The sequence below is a fragment of the Medicago sativa genome, chromosome 8 (assembly GCF_051527215.1).
Source record: "Medicago sativa cultivar Bolivia chromosome 8, Bolivia_mono, whole genome shotgun sequence".
In the NCBI taxonomy this organism is placed as follows: domain Eukaryota; kingdom Viridiplantae; phylum Streptophyta; class Magnoliopsida; order Fabales; family Fabaceae; genus Medicago; species Medicago sativa.
In genome coordinates this window covers 9,484,878-9,505,456 of record NC_140756.1, presented here as the reverse complement: position 1 = coordinate 9,505,456, position 20,579 = coordinate 9,484,878, and the positions used below count along the sequence as shown (strand labels likewise).

The window sequence follows — 20,579 nt, the reverse complement described above, 5'->3', positions numbered from 1 at the left end:
TATATTATTATTTTCCTGCCAAAACATTTCCCACATCAAGAATGCCCGTATTTGCATTTTGGACTTTTTGAAACGGTTTCATAATTAATGTGGTCTCAAGAAATAAAATAATTTTCCTGCCACGCCATATCAATACATCATTCTCCAATCACTACAATTACTCAATCCAACTACACCACTCCAAAATATTGTGTGAGCACAAATACAAATTCAAGAGAAAAAGAAAAAGAAAAAAAAAAAAAACCCTCTTTTGGTTGCTGAATTTTATTTTCTTGTTCACAAAATGGGATCAAAGAGGGATTTTGCAGTGAATGTTTTGACTGGATGGTTGAGTAAGAGGTCAATGAAAGTGAAGATCTTGTTGGGAATATTGCTTGCTTTTTGTGCTGTGGTGGTTCTAAAGCATACTATCACAGACCCTCATTTTTTCTACATAGCCTCTGGATCAATCCATATTATTGGCCTTATAATCCTTGTATACAAGCTCTTCGTTTACAAGACTTGCTCTGGTACGTTTATTATTTTCCCATCATCAATTGCACGCTGTCCTAAATTTTGTTCTTTGTTATTATTTCCCCATCATCGATTGCATGTTGTCCTAAAAAAATTTTCTTTGAAAATGGGGTCTCTTGATTAATCTTTGTTCGAGCAAAAGCTAAATAAATTTTAGCCAATAATTGAAATCGGATATCAATTTGTCCCTTCAGATGGAGCGCATTAACCATTTGCGCATGAATATTGCGGTTCTAATTTGTTTTGATTAAATTGCTATTGTTAATTATTGGCAAAAAGTATAGTATTTGATAAAGAAAAGGGTCATGTTAACTTGTGCCTTTAGGGCACAAGATAAGGAACCTAAAAGTAGAAATATTCCCTTAAATTTTGTGCATTTTATTTATTATAAATTCAAAAATTAAATTGAATGTACACATTCCAACAAAAAGTTACTATGTTGGGTACTTTATCTTGTGCCCTAAGGGCACAAGTTAACATTTCCCTAAAGAAAAATGTATGTTGGAGAGCACAAGGGTGCTGCAGCCAAAGATCCGTATCGATCCACTCATTTTAAAAAACATAACCAATTGATATACATTTCCATCTTAATCAAGTAATTGAGCTAAAGTGATTAATGAACTCCACCAAAAACGAATTGTTTCGGAGAACTTGAGTTTGATAATTCTTATGTGGAACAATTATTGACCAAATTTTATTTTTTACTTACTTCTCGGCTAAACCTCGTGTTACCGTAGCTCATTTTCTCTTTCTCTTAGAACTACATGGTTAACAAAAACAAACCATACATTTCTTGCTTAAACCCCGATGTTTGTATTTGTTCTACTACCTCCAAAGTGTATGCCACGCCTCCCCGAAAATATTGTTGATCCTCATTGCTCGGATACTCAATGTGGTTGTCAATCAAATAATAGCATGTTTGATTTGCCGTTTTTATCACAATTCTCGTGTCCCAATGTCACTTTATCGTGACTTTTAGGAAGCCTGAAAATTCCAACTTTAATCTGGACGTGTGTTTTTTTGTCGTCCACCGTTATTCCAAACACGATCTAAGATGTTTTCCCTTTTTCACGTTTTTTTGTTTAACAAATATTTACGATGTGAAGGAAACGTTGTAATCCATGACATTTTCAATAGCCTACTCCTCAATCTAGTCAAAGATATGGATTTAGAATTTTTTTTATTACGGGCATAAGAAATAACGGTTTGTCTAAATATTGAATCATGTAATGTTTTATCTATAGTTCATTTTCCCTTTTAAATTCAGGTGTTCTATTGATAGCTTCTCCAAGATAGAGGTAGTTTGTTAAGGTGCGGGGTTATCATCGGTCGTGCCGGTACCTATTGTGCCATGCATAGGGTCTTTTCCGAGTTAGCTAATCACCTTTTTTGTTTTGTGTGGGGGCGGCCCCTACGATTTGCTATAAGATTCTTAGATGGTTAGAGTGAGAGTGGATTTTGCTAGGGATTTGGTTGGTCTTTTTTAGATGTTATTGGGGTTAGCATGGAGGCAAAAGATTAGGCGTGTTTTTTGTTGATTTGGCATACCGCATGTCATGTGGTCTATATGGAACCTATAATGATCTTGTGTTTTACGGTAAGGTACGTATTAATTATGGAGGAATTCGTCCATAAGAGTCGAGTTCTCTTTATAGTATTGATTTTTTGGGAAACAATCTGGTGCTCCTTGGTCCCACTATGAGTAGGTGGTGGAACTAGTTCTCTATTGGAGTCGTTAGTCTCGCCGTGTAGGGGGCTTGTTTGGGTGTCTTTAAATGGGTTTTTTTAGTTTGCTTCCATATTCTTGTATCTCAAAGAGTGGTATTGATCCATTCTTCATTTGATTTTGGGCACTAGGAGAGTGGTAGGTTTTGTATTTTGTTTTGTGTTGGTGTCGTTGTTTTGCTTCTCTGTTGGTAAGTTTAAGTGATGGTCATGATAGGATAGATACAAAATAAGATATGGAGCTTAATAAGATATGAAAAGACATGATAAGTATTAATCTTATCATGTGTTTGATGCACACATGATAACAAACATGATATCATTAATTTATTATAATTAAATGAGAAAATTACTTTCGTAATTAATTAAATAATTTAAAAACGGCATGTAGTTAATTATAAATAAGTAAGGAATGATAACATTTTAAAAACGACAGAATATTATGGTAAAAAATAATGAATGAATATCTAATCCTATCGGGATAATTTTAACCCAACCTATACTCATGATAAAGATTATAAAGGCAAATCGGCATGTGATAAAAAAATGGTTTATTTTATCCTATCTCTTTATTGCATCAAACATGAGATTTAAACATGATATGATAAATATATCATATTTTGTCCTCCTATCTTAACCATCAAACATGCCCTTATCATGTCTTTATCCAACTACATATTTTATCTTGTCTCTATCTTATCATAACCATCACTTATTTCCACCTTATAGTATATTGTTAGTAATGAAGTGAACCAATGTGTTTCAATTTTTTCAAAACTTCCGGCAAGTACAAAGTCTCTCCACCATATTTAATCCAACCTTCCAATATTAATATCATCCAAAGGAACATATTTATATGATAACAACTGATCTATACTATATTCTATATTATATATATAAAAAAAAACATTTTTGAGTTCTTTTGGGCTGGTTTTTCTCTTTCCAAAAACGTCATTAATTTTCAATACAAATAACACATGTAACAAATAGATAAGAATATAAATTTAAATATTAAAAAAAAATGTAACAAACACGATATATATATATATATATATGTGTGTGTGTGTGTGTGTGTGTGTGCGCGCGCGCGCGCGTCTTATTTTTTTCCTTTATCATTTAAAAAGTGTAACAAACTATATGAATATATTTTACTTACTTTTTCATTATCCCAATTATACCCTTAAATAACTTTTTCTATAATAAAGCTTGTTTTTGGTGTCATTAAAAAAAGAATTTAGATTATATATTTTTGTTATATTGTTGGTGTCGTTGAAATAGATAATTATAGTTAGTTTGGTTTGTTTTTTTTAGGGAAGTTAGTTTAGTTTGTTATAACTTGAAACCAACAAACATTTATATTTCTAATTTTAATCAAAATCAAAATTTCATGAAAAAAAAAACATCGTTCATATTTTTCAAACGTTAACGCAATAAAATAAGCGAGAAAAATCTTTTCGCTAGTATATCATAATGTATATCTTTTCGCTAGAAAAATTTTGTTTGCTTAGGAGATCAAAGTAAAACTTTTCTAATTCTTTTTTTTGAAGAAAAAAACTTTCCTAATTCTTAACCGCTTAAGAAAACAATTTTGTTTCCTATCCTCCCCATAAGACACTTAAATTTAAAATAAAGGAGTAAATCGTATTTACACGTAATGAGCCTCCCTACCGAGAGTCCATCTGATGGATTTTGAAGAGTATGGGTTTTGAATATTCACATATGTACCTTTTGAAGGAAATTTTATTGTTCATGGTAGATACGTAAATAGTTAAACCATTCCTAGTGATGATTCTGACTTTTAAAAATCTTACTCTTGTTCCTTGGCAACTTCAAACTATAAAGTTTAACTGTTTACAACCGAATAAGAATATGAATTTTGAATATTCACATATCTGCTATGAAGGAAACTCTTGTGTAGATCTTCTAGCGTCTCATGAACTTAGTATAGATAGTTTTATTTGGTACAACACTATTCCTCATTTTATTCGTTAGTATTTTTCCGTAATCATTATGACTATCTTAATTATAGGTTCACCTAATTTTTCGGTAGGAGTTTAGATTTAGAATAGTGTTAGCAACACTCTCTTTTCAACACTCTCTCAAACACTCACTTTTTTATTGGTTTAAATCAAGGTGGGTCACACACTTTGGAAATGGGTTCCACTTAAAATGGTAAGACATACATTAGTTTCATCCAATAAGAGAGTGAGTGTTAGAGAGAGTGTTTAAAAGAGAGTGTCCCTAGCATTTCTCTTAGATTTATATTCCCTTGTTCTTTGTTTTCTCTTTTTTATCAACTAGACTTTTGACCCGTTCGTCGCACGGGTTTTCTCGACTATAATAGAGACCAATAAATAATCTTTAATATCATTGATGTGGTAGAAAATATTTTCTTCAAAAAAAGGCAAGAGGATAGGAATGAAATTGGTGTGCAATGCATTTTTTTAGATGAAGTTTGTTAGGTTAAATAATTGCAAACCTAATAAAGCAAATGAGCGGAAAAAAATTAGGTTAAGTTGCTTTGCAGACGTAACAAAATTAATAAATAAGGATACAATTTTAGGGTGTAGAAAATGAATGCTAGATTGTTCGGGTGATAAAATAGTTATGTTACTTGTACCAAAATAAAAAATAAATAAAAAATAGTTATGTTACCAATTCATAATGGTGTCATTGTACTTTCAATTTCTTGCATAAAAAAATATTATGGTTTTCGGATAAATTAAATAATAACTTTTTTCTTCATATTATGCTAACATGAAGAACAATTTTATATTTTTAGGTTTATCTCTCAAGTTTCAAGAGCTTAATGCTTTATTTCTAGCAACAAGATTAGGTTGCAGCGTCGTCATGGAGTTTGACTACCGCACTGTGATAGATCTATTATATTTCTTGTTAACATTAATGATTATATGGTTGATGAGGTTCAGGTTGAAATCATCCTATATCAAGGAGTTTGACACCATGTGGTTATCCTTTTTGGTAAAGATTGTTACACGTAGTGTTATAGTTTCATATTAATGTTTTTCATATTAGGTCATGCATGTTCATAAGCAAAAATAAAGTAAAAAAATAACATTATTTTATTGATTGTGTACCAGGTGGTGCCTTCTGCAATTTTGGCAGTGTTAATCAATCCAGCTACAACTCATATATGGATTGTTCGAGTCCTTTTTGCTTTCACTATGTATTTGGAAACTGTTTCAGTACTTCCTCAAATTCGTTATATGCAAAATGCAAAGGTTTATACTTTTCGTATTTTGTTCTACTATAGTGGTTTTTATTCCTTTTGCATAGAGTACTATGATGTAATTCTGACATATATTTTCACTTTTCAGATGGTTGAAACATTCACAGGATATTATGTATTTGCTCTTGGTGTTTCAAGATTTTTTTCACTAGCTTATTGGATTATTCATGTGAGATTCTTTAATATTTTTTATATCTTCTTAAATATCATTACCTCTTTAATATTTTTTATATCTTCTTAAATCTCATATACCTCTGGTTATAGAAACATAAATTGCTATAATAAATTAGTCATTGGAATTTTAACTTAAATACAAAACAACATTAATTTTTTGTAAAAATTATTTCACAAAATTAATCATATTTTGTGAAATGTGAAGTGTATTAGGATGGTAACACATTGACTAATAATTATGTTTTCTAAACTTTTGCAGGTTTATGAAAGTGGAGGGAGATATCTATTTTTCTTTGGCTATGGCTATTTTTGGATGGTTGTTCTTCAAGTATTAGAGTTGGTTCAGTCTTTCATTTTGGCAGACTTTTGTTACTATTACATCAAGAGGTAGATCATTTTGTTTTCTCTTTTCAACATAATTTTTTCTCTATATTCATAATTTAAATATAGCTTTAATAGTTTCTCTCTCAATGAAAATTACTACTTTTTTTTTTTTTGAATAACTACTTTTTGAAAATTATTACTTTTTGAAAATATACAAATGGAAAGAGACGGTAAGGGACAAACTGGGGGTGGGGGAGAGGAAAAGAAAACCAATGTTATAATGAAAAAAATATTATTTACACCCTCTCAAATGCCTAGTTATGTGATGGAATTAATGTAGATGTGATCATTTTGGATAAGTTGAGAATCACATGAAATTCAATCTTGTTGTGATAATATTTATTTAGACAATATTTTGTAAATTTTAGTTTAGTATAATATATAGAGTTATGGATTCATGGCTTGATCACAAGAGGCCCTTTCATTAGATAGAATTTTTATTGTTTTTGAGGCTTAAAGTAATTGCGATAGTATCCTTATTTTTTGACCAGCCCCTATTAGATATCGAGTAGTGATATATGTACAACCATTTGGGACAACTACGATGACAACTTTTATTTTCTATTTTTTCATTGGTCTAAAACAATAGAGAAAGTGGTTGTACAAATATCATTTCTCTTAGATATTTTGGTAGTAGTTATTAATAAAAAAAATGCTTAAATGCGTGTTTAGTCCATGCACTTTCACCCAATTTTGGTATTGGTCCCTCGCACTTTTTTTTGTTTGACATTGGTCCCCGCACTTTGTAAAACTTTTGACTTTAGTCCTTCTGCTAACTCTCGCTTAAAAAAAAACCAAAACTAATGGTGTGCCACGTGGGCCAATCAAGACACGCCACGTGGCACACTAAAAGACAAAAAATCAACTTTTTAATTATTATTTTACTTAAAAAATATCATTAGTCCCTGCACTTTCAGCATTTTTTTATATTAGTCCCTGCACTTTGGTATTGATCCTTGAACATTTTTATTTAATTTTTTTAAAACTTTCAAAGATATTATTATGTTTTAATTATTGTTTTGTTCATTATTTTTATTGAGAATAATCATAAAAAATCAAATAGAATCAAAAAATCTTTTTAAATTTTTTAATGCTATAGGGGTCTTAATAGGTGCACACAGCGTGGTTACAAGAAGAATTAAAGATTAATTTTTTTTAATAAGTTTTTTTATTTTATTTTATTTTTAATGATTATTCTCAATAAAAATAATGAACAAAACAATAATTAAAACGTAATAATTTCATCGAAAGTTTTAAAATAAAAATAAAAATTAGGAACCAATACCAAAGTGCAGGGACTAATGATATTTCTAAGTAAAAAAATAATGAATAAAATAATAATTAAAAAGTTGAATTATTTTTGTCTTTTTAGTGTGCCACGTGGTGTGTCATGATTGACCCACGTGGCACACCGTTAGTTTTAGTGTTTTTTTTAGCGAGAGTTAACAGAAGGACTAAAGGCAAAAAAATTTACAAAGTGCGAGACCGATGGCAAATAAAAAAAAGCACAAAGACCCGTACCAAAACTAGATGAAAGTGCAAGGACTAAACCCATGTTTAAGACAAAAAAAAAAAAAAAAGGAGTGTTGAAAAGTGTAAAGGGTGTTTCCACCAAAATGGAATTTTGTGCAAGTTTCTTCTTCTTCTATTATACCTCATTATTTTCTTTGTTTTGTTTTTTCAGCTTCATGCAAGGACAACTTTTGAAGAAGATGCCTGTTTAATGATCTTTGATTTGATTATAACTGAGCAAGTTTTTGCAACATGTAACTTAGTTTAAGGATTGTTAACTATCTTGATCGATATTATATACAATTGCAATGAATTTTTCAATAAATGCGCAAATACATCACATACTCTTGTGAAAATCAACTTTGAATTAGAACAACTTCAAAAGTTTAAATTAAGTTGCTCTGATCATAGTTTTTATATTTATTTTATTGTGTTAGTTTAGTTGTTTTGTTTTTATTTCACAAGTAAATTCTTTAACTCTCAAAATGCGCACAATTAACATTATTACAACTTTTGTCACAAACAACGTCTTAGTCATTATTAGTGACGGATCTAGAAATTTTAATAAGTGAGGTCAAAGTTATATCATAGAAAAAGTTATATAAAACTTTATAATCGTAAGTGTGCATAAATTATATGAGTTATGTTTTATAATTGCTCTAAAATATTGATTTTTTTTAAAATGTTTTTCTATTTCAATCAAAGTATAAAAATATAACCATAATTAATTATTTTTCCAACCACCAACGTCAATCACATATTCTTTTTTAACAAATATAAGAATAATTTAGAATATAATAGTAGTTTTATGGTCTTGCTAACTATATGCTCTAAGAGAATTGGTTAAAGATTTCATAAAAGATAATTTTATCTTAAAAATAAGTGTTATTTTTATCGATATAATAATTACAACAACTTTTTATAAAAAATTACTTCTTTTTATTTCTTAACTAGTGCTCTTAGAACACTCATTAGAATCCTTCTTAGCATTCTAATTTTGCGCAGTTTACGAATGAACTATGTGAAGACTATGTATACTTTTATCCATCAATTTGTTCTTATTGAGAGATCAGATTAATGGATGGAAATACTAATCCGTCCTAAATTATAAGTTGTTTTGTCTTTTTCATACGTATTAAGAAATATAATTAATTATGTAAGAAAAAATATATAAATTGTTACAATATTGTCTTTGATAAATGGTGTAAGAAAGATACATTAAAGAATTGAAAGAAAAAAGAGTAATCAATAATTAAGTGTATAATAAGAAAAACAACATTAATACTTCATTAGTCTCTAAAAAAATTGACACTTCATTGATATTGTAAAACAACTAATAATTTATGACGATTATTTTTAAGAGTTATGCTAACAAGTTCTCTTAGGGCACTAGTTATGAAGTCAAAAGTAGAAATAAATTATAAATTTGATGCAAAAAAAATCCATTTTTAAAATTTCAAGGTGTCGAATACACCATTCTCAAAATAAACTGATAGAGTATAATTTAAGAAGAGCAATGCTATATCTCTAGAAAAATAACATCAAGAATTCTTCAAGAATAAAGAATAACCAATCACAATGCACTATTTGCCACAATTCAAGGAGGCGTGGCTGAAAAATAGGAAGTTGACAAATAAATCATCAAATTAAAATTTGCCAACTGTCTTGAAAAATTCTTGAAGCTATTTTTCTTGAGAAGTAGCATTTTCCATTTAAGAATCTTTTATTTTAACAATTTTTGAATTAATTAAGTTCGTGAAAGAGTGATAGTGTAATTGAATTGAATTCCTTGAAAAAATGAATGGGATTGAATGTTTTTATTCAATAATAATTGTTGAAAAATTCACTCTATGAATTTTAAATTTATTCAATAGATAATGTATGTAATTTTTAATAGAAATCACATACATCATTATTAAATGAACCTAAAATATTAAATTTTGCTTATCTATATCTTGAAAAAATGAATGGGATTGAATGTTTTTATTCAATAATAATTGTTGAAAAATTCACTCTATGAATTTTAAATTTATTCAATAGATAATGTATGTAATTTTTAATAGAAATCACATACATCATTATTAAATGAACCTAAAATATTAAATTTTGCTTATCTATATCTATATCTATATTATATATAAAGAAAACTACCCCTTTCAGCACACTTTTGGGTTGGACTTTTCTTTCCAAAAATACCCTCAATTTTTAATTTTAATTTTAAATACAAATAACACATGCAACAAATAGATAAGAATAAATTTAATTTAAGAAGAAAACTTACACACAATTCCTTATGAACCGTTCTTATTATTAGCCAATTATAAAATAACACGTGGATTACTAATCCTTGTCACTAATCGTCCCCGTTAACTCTCTTTTACCTCCATTAACCACATATCAAACTCATAAAAAATTAGCACAAAACAAAAACTCATGTTACTTTTTTATCAACCGATTTTATGTTGTACATCGGTGTTGTTCCCCTCAATACAATCGACAAAGATTGCCAAGTATTTTCACATCCCTTCCACAAAAAATAATATTTCCATATTGTTTTATTACTTTCATAACAAACAATATTTCTATATTATTTTATTATTATAAGTTACTCTTCCTTAGCCTTTGATCAATTGTAACAAACGTGAGCAAAAAATATTGGTAAAGATTGAACTTTAAATCCTCTAAAAAAATATTAATAACAAACGTGAGCAAAAAATAATGTCAAAGATTGGACTTTAAATCCTCTAAAAAAAGATTAGTAGCAAACGTGAGCAAAAAATATTGTTAAAGATTGGACTTTAAATCCTCTATAAACATTAGTAATAAACGTGAGCAAAAAATAATGCTAAAGAATCTTTTGAAAAAAGATTAGTAACAAACGTGATAAAAAAATAATGTTAAAGATTGGACTTTAAATCTTCTAAAAAAAGATTAAGACTCAAAATATGTTAGAAAAAGATATGTTAGCCCTATATTAAATATTAATAAGTAGGGTTCTCACAGTTAATAGTTCGTTCCCGCATTGTTTAGTTGAATTCATAATTAACCTGTAAGTTTTTTACTTTTCCTTTCATGTTACAACTCATCAAAGTCAATTAATTTTATGAATTATATTTGACTTTGTTGGTTTATAAGTGATTATGATACAAATTGTTTACGATTAATTTTAAGGATTATTTGACTTTGCTGGTTTATAATTGCTTATACAAACTATGATAGCATGATTTTTTTTTTTATATATATATAAAGAGAACCGTGGTTTTTTTAATTATTAAATAAAGGTAAAATAGAAGGAGAAGATAGAGACTTTATGAAAAATGTAGTTTTTAAAGATATTCTTTTATCGCAATTATAACAATGTTTCTTTTACATAACATGTCATTTATACATTTATGTTATGATGTTGTTAATTACTACTCCCTCCGTCCTTAATTATAAGCAAATTTGACTTTTTTGTTCATTCAATTAATGATGTAGGTGGTCCATAATATGAACCACGTACATCAATAATTGAATGAACAAAAAATAAAATTTGCTTATAATTACGGACGGAGGGAGTATTAGAGTAAACAATAAATGATTATTATTTTTTCTTAATTTTATATGCGCAAACTAAAAAATGTTGAGTTCAAAAATAACTTTGTTATATGCCTTGACAATATTTTATTTATAAATCAATATATCAATAATTTCTATTAATATTTTAAAATTTAAAAATTGTAATATAAATTATATAAACAAATATAATAAAATAATCGCATGCATTAACGCATTAGAAAGACGATAGTGCCCATCATTCTGCTGGTAATAGTAATGGAAATGTGTAAAATTTAACTCAAACACGTGTAGAACATGTCCTTTTCTACAACGAGTCCCACCGCAGGTACAAACCAATCACCTACACAAATTCAACTTCTTGTCATCATCACTTTCTCCTTAAAAAACTCACCAACATTCCACGTTTCAATTCCATCCTAAAATCTATGAAACCCACCCAAATTCTCTCCCCACGTGTCACTCATATCTGTCCATAAAGATTCAAGCAAACCCAAAACTAAGATTCACACACATGTGAAAAAATAACATTCTTCAACACGTGTCCCTTGTTACTCTCCATAACCACCCTTTCATGTTCCACCACGTGTCCCTTTTCCACCTTTCAAAGCATAACATGCACGTGTCTTTCTTAGAATCTTCGAATAACATTCATAACGAACAGATTTTTTGTTTTGAGATTATTTAGCGGTGCTTCCTTCCAAACTTGTCATTAACAGCTTTTCTTAACTTCTCATCTTTTGCCACGTGTTCTTTCTTTCTTCTTTTTCAACCCTACCTTAAAAACCTCAAATATCACAACCCAACAGAACACAATTTTTTATCATCACAAGCATAAACTTTTTCATTGTTTTTTCAATATTAAATTTGCATATGAAGCTATAGTAATCATTCAACATGGTAGGGATTGAAGAGATTGAGCTTGATTTAGGTTTATCTTTATCAATAGGAGGAGCTTTCAAAAAATCCAAACCTGAAATACAATCACGTCATGGCGCTGGTTTGGATCAAAATCAACAACCACAAATGAAACGTGAGATTCAAGCATTGAGGAGAATGGAAGTTAAAAGAAAAAGAGTGCAGAAACGAGAGCCAGGAGTACCCCGGGCCGGAGACTTGGAACCACCGGAATGTGAGCAGGTCTTTAAAAGGGAGAAGACGGATATTGTTAACGGTGTTGTTTCTTGGATGACACCGTTTCAGGTTGTTCAACCGCCGCCACAACTGTATGAAACGTTAGGGTATGGATTATCGTTACCATCCTCGTTAGGGAATGAGGGAAGAATTGACGGTGTTAGTTTTAACGGCGGAGATGGAAAAATGAAATCTAATAGGTCTTCTTCTAGGTGTAGTTCTTCTGCTGCTTCTGATTATCAAAGCTCTTCTCGTGAAGGTGAATATTTTTATTATTGTTGTTCTTTTTTATTGATGCTTTTGCTTTTTTAAAATATAAAAATCAAATTATGACATTTTCTTCATATTTGTTTGATTCTCGAGTTCATACTCTTTCAAATTTATGATATAAAGCTGCTATTCTGCTAGATATAATATTCTATGGAGATTTTTTGTTTGTGTTGTTGAAGTTTATGATATTCTACAGAGTTTGAATGAATGTAACCAAGGGAAAAGGCTAAATATATACATACATACATACATATACATACACACACACACATATATATATATATATATATATATTTAATTAGATCATGTAAATGTAATCAAAATGATAATAAGGATGATGGTATAGTTCATATCATCAAATTGATATCATGTTTCATAAGAAAGAATTATCAATGGATATAATGTGCCCTGCTTTCAATTTTTGCTTTCAATTTTTTGTTCATTTTTTGTTATACATATCTTGATTTGAAACAAAGATTTAATACAAGCTGATGAAATTATTTATTTTGGACATGAATACCAATATGAATAAATGAATGAAATTATCAATGTCAATTTTTTAAGGATGAATAACAATTTTTTCAAGAGTACAATCATGTCTATAATATTTAGGCTTAATTGCACTTTTGACCCCCTATCTTTTCAAAACTTGCGGTTACAGCCCCTTAACTAATTTAAATACAAAACAGCCCCCTAAGTATTGAATCTTTGGCAGTTTTGGCCCCCCAAGGCCTAAAAAATATAAAAAAAATGACACGTGGCACCTCATTTAGGGTGCCACGTCAGCGTTGGGGCCAAAACTGCCAAAGATTCAATACTTAGGGGGCTGTTTTGTATTTAAATTAGTTAAGGGGCTGTAATCGCAAGTTTTGGAAAGATAGGGGGCCAAAAGTGCAATTAAGCCTAATATTTATATTTATTGCCATTTTTTTCTCAGATGGAGGGAGCACCGAAAGCCGCAGCCGCAGTCATTCGGCTAATTCATTTGCAGAACCAACTCATTTGAACCAACCAGCTCAAACTCAACTAAATGGCAGCATGAAATTGCAACCAAATCCGATGAAACTCAATGGCCAACATGCGGCAACCGAAACCGAAACCGATCAAGTTCCAATTCCAATTAAGAAGTCTTTGCCTCAAATGCCATATGTATCAACAAAAGGGAATGGACCAAATGGGAAATTAGTGAATGGATTTTTATACAGATATTCAAAATGCGATGAAGTTAGCATTGTTTGTGTCTGTCATGGAAGCACATTTTCACCTGCTGAGTTTGTGCAGCATGCTGGAGGCACTGACATTACACACCCTCTTAGACATATCACAGTAAATTCTTCTGCCTTTAGCTGAAGATCATCTTTTTTTTGTCCTTTAATTTATTATCAGTTGATTCTCTTAGAGAGATTTGCAGAAAAAAAAGATTAATCAAGTTTTAATTAGTATTGTGGATGTTTAGGCAGAGTATATATTTTTGTTGCTGGTGCTTTTTTCAATCAACTATTCTAAGTCTAACCGTATTATTAACAATTGTTTTTCTAATTTGATGTTCTCCTGTTGTGTTTTCTTTTTGTAGCAAGGAAAAATTCTATTATCTAATATTTGATGCCTCTTGTGACTATTGATAAACATTTTTTTGAGTTAACTATTGATAAACTTTATTCTATGCATTGTTTAATCAAAAAGAAAAAAGAATCTATGCATTGTTATCTTTTTTGTTAAACAAAGTAGTATTTCATAGTGCTGCTCATCATTGTGACAAATCTTTTTAACTTGGTGGCTGCAAAGTCCAGATAAAATATTAAGTCCTTTGACTAGTCAAATAAAATATCATAAACGGTCTCGTATGTAGAATAAATATTTTGCCTCTTGGTGGCTCCATTTCCAAATAAATATTTGGCCTTAATTTTCATGTAGAAAGTATTGTATGTATCCTTTGGAAGTGGAGGCACTTTATCTCTAAAAGGATCAATAAATCAAAGTAGTTGGGTTTGGAGTTGAGTGGTCAAATATTTGTGGCTTTTGAGAGCAAGGTTATCAAAATCGGTACTTTAATTCAGGTCGAAAGGAAATAGTAAAATCGGGACTTGTAAAATCACAATCAAAATCGAAGGATTTTACTCAAGGAATTTTGTAGAATCGATAAAGGAAAATGTAAAATCGCAATCAAAATCGATGGATTTTACCCAAAAAAATTAATACTAAATATATGTTATAAATTGTATATAGTCCTAAATGACTTAGTTTATAAGAAATTGTAAAATCGCAATCAAAATCGATGGATTTTGTCTATTTTGGGATTTTACTATGGATTTGAGTCGTTGAAGGTGAAAAAAGTCGCAAAATCCCGAATTTTAGGATTTAAGTCGGGATTTTGACAACAATGTTTGAGAGCACCAAGTACTTAAGCATATGTATAGTGCTGCAAATGATGATGATGGCCTTGTAATATTTTTTACCACATGGCTTCTTAGGGAGAACATAGTTGAAATTCAACACTGTGTTTGGAGTGCCAATGATAATTTAACTTGGTTATTGTTGCTAACAGTGGGATTCAAAGTGGGTTTGAAGGTAAACATTCAAAGCGGGTTTAGAGAATAAGATGGCTTAAAGAGAGAAAATTGCAAAGGTGATAGGTCTAATGCTTGATGAAAAACAAAGTGGAATTTAACAAAATAATTGAAGAGCTTAAAGATGCCCCAGCTTCTTTTACCAATTGATGTGAACCTACGCGAGAAAAAAAAAGTTTTTCCATGATTGAATTCAATTTTTAAGAGTCACCCTAGAAACACAATTCAAGAATTAAGAAAGAATTCAAAAGCTTACAAAAGCATATTAGATGAAATTTTATAAGTGATAGGCACTTCAACGAAGAAGATAAATTAATCAAAAAGGTGATAGTCACAAGAGATTTGAAAAGATGTACAATTGGTTCAACTAAGAACCTTTAGGAAGAACACTTTACCCCACATAGTTATGGAAACTTGTCAAATTTTATTAGCATGAAAACAAAGAATTTTACTCTTCTCCCAACACGTTTTGCTAGCTCACAACTGATCTTTTAAAAATGCCACTGCGTCACTTAACTCACAATGCGTGAGTTAACTCACGCGAAGATTAACACTAGCGTTAGTTAAGTCACGCAGAAAACACTAGTGTGAGTTAACCGACGCAAGGGTATTTTCGAAAGTTTGGTTGCGGATGAGTAAAACGTGTTGGGAGAAGAGGAGAATTCGAAAACAAATTACAAATGTAAGTTCCTATTTATATATGCACACTGCACATTAATTTCTAAACGCACCTCTAAATTACTGAAACTAATCTATGTTTCTATCTCATATACTTATTATGTACCCCTATATTGCAAATTTCTATCTCATATACTTATTATGTACCCCTATATAGCAAATCTAGTGCATTTCTTATACGGGTTCATACAATATTAGCATTGAAGTGCTATCTTAGTTAGTGAGTGGTCTTGAGCTCAAATCTAGACGAATGAATGTAATATTAATCTAACTACTGACTATTGACACTTTTCATTAAAAAAAAAAAAAAAGTTTTTGCACTTCGATACTAGGCTGTTGAGCCTAATCCTGTTACATTGTCTAAATGACCAGTGCAAATCCTTGGAAACAATACCATAATATGTATAATATCACGCTATGGAGCTGAATCAAAAATACTGCTACTGTTATTAGCTTGAACTATGATATGACCAGGGGTGGCTTTGAGGGCGGGCGGGAGGGGTGATAGCTCGCAGCACCATTTTTTAGGGAGACCAAAGTTATTTTTTTTACTTAGTAGTCAGTGCAATATAGATATATTTATATTTAAATTGCTTTGACAAATTCTATTGAAAATATATTTTTAGAGAACTTTGATTATAAATGAATCTTATGCAACAAAAAATACAAGAAGAAAAATAGTAGAATAATTAAAAGGGTATAATTTTTTTCTTTTGCCCAGAGCACAAAAAATCTCGGGACCGGTCCTAGATATGACAATGACATCGGTTATGGTATAATTTTTTTAAAAAAGTACACAATTACATGCATTCATATTTGTCGGCCGGACATCATAAGCATCTATTATCGTAAATGTCGGTGCTACATGCATATCACGTGGCCGGTGTCATATGAACATAGCATAATGCAAGCTAATAACAGCAGCAGTAGTAGTACTTTTGATTGTCATGACAACTAACTGTTTTTTAGAAAATGCGCTATCTACAAACAGCAAAAGGATTAAAACGAGCAACAGGGTAACAAACTAACGGTTTTGCCAATCCTGCAGAAAATAATGTTCCTTCTTCCATATCAACCTTATCTCCACCTTTATCTTTCCAATCAAAACATTGTGATTTTGTTAAAATATAGTTGGTTGGTTATTGTTACACAAAATTAATTTTCATTCCAAACGTCATTTTGCGGTGACAAGATTTTAGGTAAGTTGAGTCTCGAAAATTATTCGGGATCAAGACAAACCTCAAAACTCAAAAATCTTCTTTAGATGACTCTTTGTTCCAACACTCACTTTGATTAAATTTAAACCATAAATCATCTTCCTTTTAAATTAATTTAACAAAATCAATTTTGCATAACCAAGTTTGTTTAAAATCACTTTTATAAAATGGTAACTCACTTATACACTACAGTCACATATTTTTCCGGATATATAAGATTATAAAACAAGAGCTAAATATTATTTTGATTCGTGTAAAATATTATCTACTTTTGATTTTCGTCCTCCAAATGTCTCTTTGAGATTTACCTCGCAGACTAAAGTCACCAATTTTAGTCCTATGTACACCCCATATGTGGCATTTTTAATTAATTTTATTAAGGGTAATTTTGTCAACTCACTTCACCTTCTCTCTTCCATCTGAACGTCATTTCTTCCTTCCATCCACTTAACTCTTTCTCTTCACTCCCCTTCACCATTTATACTGTATGGGATTGATGTAAACATCTAAAATCTACCATTTATATCATGTTTTAATGAAAGTAATAAAATCTCTACTTGGTATGGGACGAAGTTGGCAAGTTTCATGGGCAGTAACCACCATAACCTCGTAAGCCTATGGAATATAGACTAGTGATGGAGAGATAATATCAACATTAATATCAGTACGTGTGAGTAAACATCAAATTGAATGGTAGCGTATTGTGTGATCGTGATCTTAGAGCATTTTAGTGGAGGTGTTATTGGGGTAGCTTAAAACACACGAAATCATCACTCAACAATTTTTGTTATTTGAGAAGAACTACGTATGTGGCAAAGTGGGTTACATAAACTTGTGTAAAGTATCTTAAATGAGGTACCGTCAAGTTGGTTAGTCCATACAACCCCGATTTTAAATAAGGCCTCCGCAATTTGCTTTGAGAAGAGAAAATTACCACTGAGGCTATTGGAAATTTCTCTTTTCACTTTTCAAATTTCTCTTAAATTTACCCCAACGACAGTTAAGTGTCGTTCGACATTTTTAGAGTGGTTCAATCACTTTAAATCGGTTTAACCGGTCTTTTTTTTTTTTTTTTTGAAAGAGGGTTTAACCGATCTTAAAAGCGTCGAATAACACTTACCTTCCGTTGAAGAGTCGTACGGTAATTTTAAAAAAATGAGAAGAGAAATTTTCAGTTAGAAGTTAGGTCGTTGGCCATGTCATTGATGAGAGCCGATTATGCTCCGATCATGGACTTCCCTCTCAGCTATTAGGCCTCAAATCTCTAATGATATGGGCTAATATGTCAAATATTAATTATTTGTAGGCACTTCATCACTATATGTTTCTTGTAGTTACTTTTTAACTTTGTGGTTCCTTATGCTTTTGCCAAGTCTAAGAAAAATACCATATAAAATCCACTAAAATCTCTCCAAAAAAAAAATAAAAAAAATCCACTAATGTAAAAAATTCAAGGATTCATGGATGAGAGCCTAGCATTCCATTCTAAACACGACTAGTTTACATGTGAAAATAAATATAAAGAAAATATTTGGTGTACATCCATATTTGTGTACACATCTCACATTTGTTTTCAAAATAAATAGCAATAACTGATCAATTACTATTCAATGGCTAAAACAACTCACATAGCAGTAATTTCAGTCCCTCTATTCAGCCATCAATCCTCCATAATTGAGTTATGCAAGAGACTCATTCATCTCCATAAATACATTCATATCACTTGCATCTTCCCCACCATTGATGCACCTATCCCTGCCACCCTCAAATTACTTGAATCTCTTCCTTCATCCATAAACTACATTTTCCAAAATCCAATTAGCATACAAGACCTACCACATAAAGATCCTTCTTTGTTATTGCTACTTGCAGTTTCTCAATCATTGCCATCCATCCGCAACTCGTTGATGAGTTTACTATGTTCAACTTCAACCACGCAGCCAGTAGCATTGATTGTTGATTTAATGGCAACCCAAGCATTAGAAATAGCAAAAGAGTTCAACCTCTTATCTTTCATATATTTTCCACTTTCTTCCATGGCAATGTCTTTGTTGTCATATTTGCCAACATTGCACGAAAAATTTTCGTGTGAATGCAAAGATCACACCGAGCCTATTGAGTTCCCGGGATGCAGCGTCCCTATTCATGGCCAAGATCTCATTCCTAATTTTCTGCATGATCGGTCTAGTATTGTTTATGAGATAACTCTTCAACATTGCAAGAGGTACTCTCTTGCTAATGGTTACTTGGTTAATAGTTTCTCAAAAATGGAAGACATTAGTGAGCATAACAACCGCTTAGTTTATATGGTTGGACCAATCATACAAAGTGGCGCAAATAGTAGTGATGAGTCAAATGGATCGGTGTGTTTGAAGTGGTTGGAGAATCAAACACCAAACTCAGTTTTGTATGTGTGCTTTGGAAGTGGAGGAACTTTATCTCAACAACAAACCAATGAACTAGCTTTGGGGTTGGAGTTGAGTAATCAGAAATTCTTGTGGGTTTTGAGAGAACCAAGTAATTCTAAAGATGTAGATTACAAAATTGCTGCAATAGGAAATGATGATAATGGCCTATTAAAGTACTTACCACATGGGTTCTTAGAGAGAACCAAAGAACAAGGGTTAGTTGTTCCTCTTTGGGCACCACAAACCAAAATCCTAAGTCACACTTCAAGCAGTGGATTTTTAACACATTGTGGTTGGAATTCAACACTTGAGAGTATTGTGTTAGGAGTGCCGATGATAACATGGCCATTATTTGGCGAGCAAAGAATGAATGCTGTTTTGTTGACAGAGGGACTTAAAGTGGGTTTGAAGATAAAATTTAATGAGAATGGCATTGCAAAAAGAGAGGAAATTGCTAAGGTGGTTAGAGATTTAATGCTTGGAGAAGAACGAAGTGGGATTCGACAAAGAATTAAAGAGCTTAAAGATGATGCAGCTTGTGCATTAGCAGAAGATGGGTCCTCTACAAGAGCACTTTTTGAATTCGGTACTCGAGTGGAAAACTTTTCATTGTAAACAGAAATTTCATTTATTAACCTTTTATTGGAAAAGCTTCGCAAAGAAGAAAAGAATCGAGGGAATATGTATTTGTCGAATAGAAATCGTGTGAAAGTTTCAGTGTCTATAATGTTTGCATAATTGCATTGAATGATTTAATACATGATCAATTAAACTCGAGTTCGTTCGTCACGCAACTGCTACTTGCTATATCTATTTTTTTACGTTGTTCTACTTGCTATATCTACTTGCTAAAAGGATTGGAAAGCGTGAAAAGCTGAACTAACTCCATTGGGACCAAATTAGGTCCGTTTAATGTTTTATTACATGCTGGGAATGTTAGTGTCACGTTTGTCCCAATAGATTGTTTGAAGCGAGTTAGTGACCATGTCAAAATTGGTGAACATCAAAAGATGTTCAACACTATGTAAGCTTTCATGGTAACAATTTGTTGTCCCTTGGAAGACTATTGTCCCTCAAAGGACCAAGCGGAATAACTTTTAATGGTATCAAGTTTTAACTATTTATTTATTTCATGATTTAAGTGTGGTATTAACACTTCATATTATTTTAAGGCATATTACAAATTGAAAAA

General features: G+C 30.9%; 2 protein-coding genes and 1 pseudogene across 3 annotated transcripts; all 3 read left to right on the top strand.

The window, feature by feature from the left end:
- The first annotated feature begins 150 nt into the window (after window positions 1–150).
- On the top strand, window positions 151–7,921 carry LOC146896757 (uncharacterized). The gene is made up of 6 exons (XM_085734197.1): window positions 151–509; window positions 5,021–5,220; window positions 5,340–5,480; window positions 5,577–5,657; window positions 5,922–6,049; window positions 7,731–7,921. The coding sequence occupies exons 1-6, from the start codon at window positions 284–286 to the stop codon at window positions 7,768–7,770; spliced, it is 816 nt and encodes a 271-aa protein (XP_085590323.1). The 5' UTR covers window positions 151–283; the 3' UTR covers window positions 7,771–7,921.
- A 4,001-nt stretch (window positions 7,922–11,922) lies between these two features.
- Window positions 11,923–14,010, top strand: LOC146896756 (uncharacterized). Its single transcript, XM_085734864.1, has 2 exons — window positions 11,923–12,506; window positions 13,455–14,010. The coding sequence occupies exons 1-2, from the start codon at window positions 12,011–12,013 to the stop codon at window positions 13,865–13,867; spliced, it is 909 nt and encodes a 302-aa protein (XP_085590990.1). The 5' UTR covers window positions 11,923–12,010; the 3' UTR covers window positions 13,868–14,010.
- Window positions 14,011–18,340: 4,330 nt separating this feature from the next.
- Window positions 18,341–20,164, top strand: LOC146896755 (hydroquinone glucosyltransferase pseudogene; annotated as a pseudogene). The gene has a single exon (XR_015022446.1). The product of XR_015022446.1 is annotated as a hydroquinone glucosyltransferase pseudogene (transcript).
- Window positions 20,165–20,579: the final 415 nt, after the last annotated feature.

What these genes read in the sequence shown, in the direction of transcription:
- LOC146896757 (XM_085734197.1), top strand. Translation starts at nt 284, where the DNA reads ATGGGATCAAAGAGGGATTTTGCAGTGAATGTTTTGACTGGATGGTTG. An exon ending in CGTTTACAAGACTTGCTCTG is followed by an intron (nt 510 to 5,020) that starts GTACGTTTATTA and finishes TTATATTTTTAG; the next exon opens with GTTTATCTCTCAAGTTTCAA. An exon ending in CCATGTGGTTATCCTTTTTG is followed by an intron (nt 5,221 to 5,339) that starts GTAAAGATTGTT and finishes ATTGTGTACCAG; the next exon opens with GTGGTGCCTTCTGCAATTTT.
- LOC146896756 (XM_085734864.1), top strand. Translation starts at nt 12,011, where the DNA reads ATGGTAGGGATTGAAGAGATTGAGCTTGATTTAGGTTTATCTTTATCA. An exon ending in TCAAAGCTCTTCTCGTGAAG is followed by an intron (nt 12,507 to 13,454) that starts GTGAATATTTTT and finishes TTTTTTTCTCAG; the next exon opens with ATGGAGGGAGCACCGAAAGC.